Raw genomic sequence first — 5,154 nt, 5'->3', positions numbered from 1 at the left:
GTTTAAATTCAAATTTGTTGATTCAAACATCAGCATTATATCAACATTTTTAAATCTGCTTCCACGCTCACATTAGCATCCCTTCAGGTTTACAGTACAGGTTCAACTAAATGGTTTACTTTAAAAAGTTCATGCATCCAAGTCTTAACATCCAACACATCTTTAGTCTGAAAACCAAATATAAAATATTTACAGAAAAGAAAAGAAAACTAAATTATGATTATGTAGTTTCTGTAATCATAGGCATCGCATGTTGGCCTACATTAAGCACAATTATACTTATAATTTTAGGGAGTATTCGTGCAAAAATGTGGTTTCCAGTTTGAAATTTAAATCTGTGTTTTTTTCTCTTAACATTGGGATGTATTTGCAGGTGTTTTGGTGAGAGTTGGACCCTGAAGTGATGAAGGCCTATTTTGTATCAGCAAGTATGTATTTCAATTAATTGGCAGCACTGACACGATGTCAGGCGTGTGGCGCAGTGGAATAGTGTGTTGGTGTTCGGATCAGGTTCAAACCCCACTGCAGTCAGCATGTCGTTGTGTCCCTGAGACAATTCACCCAAAAATTGCTCCTGTGGGGATTGCCCACAGTATTGAGTAAGTAAGTTGCTTTGGATAAAAGTGTTTAACAAGTGACATGTAATGAATGTAGCTGATAGCAGTGGAAAAAAAAAACATGATGAGATGCAGATTCAGTAATAACGTTTAAGGCAGGTAGTAAGTAATTCAGTTACATCTTTCAGTAAGTGTTCATTTTGGCAACTAAGGTGATGAAAATGAATCAAATTAGGACTACTGCCTAATGGGTGTATTCCTCCGCCCATCAGTCAAGTTGCAGTTTACTATGTCTTTCCAAAATATCACCCCTTCATCATTTTATCCTATGAGCCATTTTTGTCATAATCACTAAATTGGTTTACCTGTAAGGCAGGGTTTAAAACAGGTTTAGTGAGGTCACAGTGACCTTTGACTTGAAGCTGTTTTTTAGTTGAACATTCTTGGATCTAATAGCTTTTTGAATAATTATTTTGAATTGGATTTAGTGCTTCTTCAGTTTTGTGTGAATATTGTTCTTGAACTTCGCCATTTTTGTAAGTAATTTCTGTTCAATAGCTGCAATGTAATGTGTGTTTTTATTGGATATTAGTCCTTCTATTTTTATGAAGAACCCAGCCATTTGTATACGTATAAGGTATTTGCTACAAAAACACAAACTGGAGAAACAAAATAATAGGACTATTACCAATACTAAGAACTATAAAATCCTTTACGTACTTGACTATAAGCTACACATTTGTGAAATCAATCAAATACATTGTTTCTTATCAAATGAAAGCTGTGACGCAAGTCAAATGTCAGCCTTGATGTGATCATTAATATCGAATTAAAAGAAAGGAAAAACTCACTAAAGAAACTGCTCAATCTTTGAAACAATATGCTTATAAAATGTGAAAAACACTGGAATTCTAAAAAAAAAAGAAGCAGTGTGTCAAACTTTTCGAGTGTAGTAATACAATTCCCATTGATTTGAAGTCATTTGGTCACATGAAATAGAAACTCTGATTTCTTTTTGAAAAAAGAGGCAGCGCATGTCAATAGAAATCAAATAAAACAGAAGAAGCACTAAAGTCCAATAAAAATGTGTTTCCTAGTTTGGCCTTATTCGTAGTAAAAATATATTGTACTGGATTGCAGGCATGTGTCGCATAACATGGAAGCTATGGAAAAATACAATAGCAAAATGGTAAATAACACTTTTCCAGTCCAGCAACCTCTGACAGCGCTTTACAGCACAAGTCAGCATTCACACACTGTTGTCAGAAGCTGCCATACAAGGTGCCACCTGCTCATCAGGAGCAATACACATAACAATTCACATATCAATGGTTGTGCCAAGGACATATCAACATACTCTGAGCGGCCAAAGGATCAAACAATCGACCTTCAGAATGGTGAACGACCCCGCTTCCTTCCTTCACGATATGTTCTAGTCTTATAGATTTAGGTGCATGCAAGGCTGAAACGGGGAGCTTTTTGCATCTGTTTAGATTAATCAATGCAGGTGAGAAGATGGCTGGGACTTAAAAATGCAATTAATGTATTGCATAAACATTAATATAATGGCTACATTTGTGCTAACATGAAAAGAGCAGAGTTAATGGCACTGCCTCCATTGGTGATAAGTAGGAACTGCAAGAGGCACTGAGCTCATTATGACACACTGACTGTGAATTATCTTATTATCTTATCTGATCATCTGAAAACATCAATATGCACTAAAAGCATTTTGAATTATTTCAAAATGTAAGCTGTGAATTACATCTGTTTTGACCACAAATATTGTATGCTAATTAATTACCCTCTCATGGGAAATGATGTTCCCAGAGGCTTTCAGTGTCTGAAAGTCAATTATGTTCCTTTCAGTCCATATGGGATGACATATCTGTTTGTGAAATTATACTAGCCATTCATTTTTGATGAATCATATTTCTTTAAATTTGTATTCATCATCAACATCTATATATTATTAACTAAAAGCACCATTCGTTCCATATATTTATCAACAAATGATAACATAAAATAAAAACAATTCCAGCTTTCGTTTCTGCCCTTTAGGCTACAGCAGTCACGTTTGTGCTATCATCCATTTTGACGTTGGCTATGTGTGATCTTCAGAACATGTGTTTATAGCTAATCTGAGGTAAAAATAAATCGAGAATAGCTCAAATGTTATTGTTGTAGGTCAAAATGTCTCTGGATCGCCAGCTGGAGTCCCTTAATTTGCACACCCTGATGGTTTGTCGCCACCATCTGAAATGTCCCTGCCACCATTGAATAAAAAAAAGCCAAACGCCAGTGACGTTTGCGTGCCTATAACCATAACGAGCCCGTGTAGTGATCATGAATGACACATGTTGGAAACCAAGGCCCAACCGCTCTCATTTTTGGGCGTACCGAAATTTGAAGAATACCGAAACATGGCGCACCCTGCGTGTGTGGGGGCAACCCCGTCTCAGCCTCCATCTGATGGCAGCATCAGGCAGTCCCGTGAAACATTTGCGTGGGAGTTCCCTTCACCGCCATGTCGGGATAGTGCACATCTCTCTCTCTCTCGCTCACTCTCTCCGGTCCCCCTCTCTCTCCGTGCATCCTCCCCCACATTAACAGCTTAGCACAGCAGCAGCAGCTCCTACAGCATCCAGCATCCAGCATCCATCCCTGCCTGCCTGGGGAGCAGCAGTCCTACCCGGCGCAGCACCGACGCACGGAGGGGGCGCATCATCCAAGTGATGCCACAGCACCAGTCGCATTTCGACAACAAATACCGAGAGTAGAGCCCTAAAGGAGGGAGAGAAAAACCCGCTTCAGCCTCGAAGACAGCAACTGCCCATGAAGATGTCTAACGCTGACATCGTCTTAAACGCCACTGATAGGATGGTGAAATGTAAGTTAGCCTACATTTTGCGTTTGCTTATGGCTGTAGATATTACATAACATCTCCACTGTTTAGGTCCTCGCGTTTTTTTCCCTTGATATTTGGCCTTTATTTTTCATGTCGTGCATTAATGGTGTATGCGGCCATCAGGTTGTGTTCGCGGTGATGGTGGGCTGCTGGGGCTTTGATGTTGATAAACAATCCGTTTCTTTGCTGCACAGCCCCCGCGAAGATCGGGCTTAGAAGCAGCAATGCAGCGAAAAATATGGATATCTTTTTTTTTTAATTATTATTGCACACATTTATTTATCATTTGTAATCTTTGCTGTCACGATTTCGCTGTAGCCTGGCTTTCGGCTTTGGGTAGGCATGATGGGGGGAAAACAGCTGAATTGCCGAGCTTGTGGTAGGAGCTGTGGCAGTGATGCAGCAGGATTTCACAGGCTTTGACAGGGCCAGTGGAAGAGGAAGAGTGCATGAAATTGACATTAATGGGGCTATATTTTACCGGGAGTGAGTCATGTTTTAATTGCATGAGAAGAGGTCCATAAGGAACCCCAAAAGCCGCATCAGTAGATGAAAAGAAGGATGTTCTTTTACTGAGGATCAATGGAGGATGATGAAGTGCTCACAGTTGTGCCATAACTCATTTGGAGCATGGATCAGCTCACAGTCAGCACTGAGCCTGAATATATTCACATTCAGTATCTTATTGTAATGGCCGAGCAGCTCAGTCAGCATTAACAACTTTGTCCTTTAGGCTTCAGAGTTGTGGAAACACAGGGAAGTCTGCACTGTAGATACTAATCTGTGACAATGACTGCAGGCAGTAGGTAGGAACAATACATTGTCCAGTATGTTTTAAGCTGTTGCAATCGAAAAATATGTATTTCGACTAACCGGTTTGAACCGTGAAATAAGGAACTGTATTGTCTTCTAGCACTGTCCTTTGTCCTAATGTCTGTAAAGTTGGTCTCAGGTGGCATCATTAGGTGTTGTTTTGAGCAGGATCTCACAACCAAGGAAGTATTGTGGTTATATCTTTGGCAAAAATAAACTGACATCCATAAAAATATGTCAAAGAAAGGTTTTATATCAGCAAAGCATCCAAGATTTCTGACTCAGACTTTTGCTTTGTAACATGGTCATGTAACATTTAGGGGGTTTTGTGCAAGGTTTGAAACACTATCATATGCATTTGTTTGATTTGTATCTCCTCAGATGGCTCCATAGCTTCATCCATGTCTTCAAAATCTACATTGATGGTTTCCTTTTTACAGTCCAAAATTGATAATCGTTTCAACACATGAATATCACTCTTCACTTATGTCCACATTCCTATCCTAATAGTAAAGTGAAAACAACTTTGATGCAATAAATTGAATAATGCATCCTTCTGGTGATTAAAGGAAGCTATCAAGACAATAGCGAATTGATGCGTAGAGACAGACAGTTCTTACAGTTGTAATGTGTGGCGCATGACGAAAACTACTGAGCTTTGAAGCCATGAAGTTATTGTAGTATGTCTCAATCTTAAACCACAATTCCTCGTTCCTTTCTTTCCTCTTACATATTTTTACCTGACACAACATATCTAAAGAGACACAATAACTGCTGGTCTGTGCAGTTTGTTTTCTTCAGTACTGTCACCCACCACGCTGTGGGCATACAGAGGCATATTCAGGTCAGTTATTTTAGGTATGCCAAGGCACACAG

The 5,154-nt window shown here is 39.3% G+C and overlaps 1 protein-coding gene across 1 annotated transcript in view; it reads left to right on the top strand.

Moving 5' to 3' along the window:
- The first annotated feature begins 3,154 nt into the window (after positions 1 to 3,154).
- Positions 3,155 to 5,154, top strand: part of LOC104948140 (serine/threonine-protein phosphatase 2B catalytic subunit alpha isoform-like) — a 31,330-nt gene continuing 29,330 nt past the window's right edge. Inside the window, exon 1 of the mRNA XM_010774305.1 lies at positions 3,155 to 3,447. Within this exon, the coding sequence (XP_010772607.1) occupies positions 3,393 to 3,447 (55 nt within the window). The 5' untranslated portion in view covers positions 3,155 to 3,392. The remainder of the gene's footprint in view (positions 3,448 to 5,154) is intronic.

The sequence above is a fragment of the Notothenia coriiceps genome, unplaced genomic scaffold (assembly GCF_000735185.1).
Source record: "Notothenia coriiceps isolate Sejong01 unplaced genomic scaffold, NC01 NC01_scaffold00013790, whole genome shotgun sequence".
Lineage (NCBI taxonomy): Eukaryota > Metazoa > Chordata > Actinopteri > Perciformes > Nototheniidae > Notothenia > Notothenia coriiceps.
The sequence above is the reverse complement of the archived record's forward strand: the minus strand, read 5'-3'. Positions and strand labels throughout refer to the sequence as shown.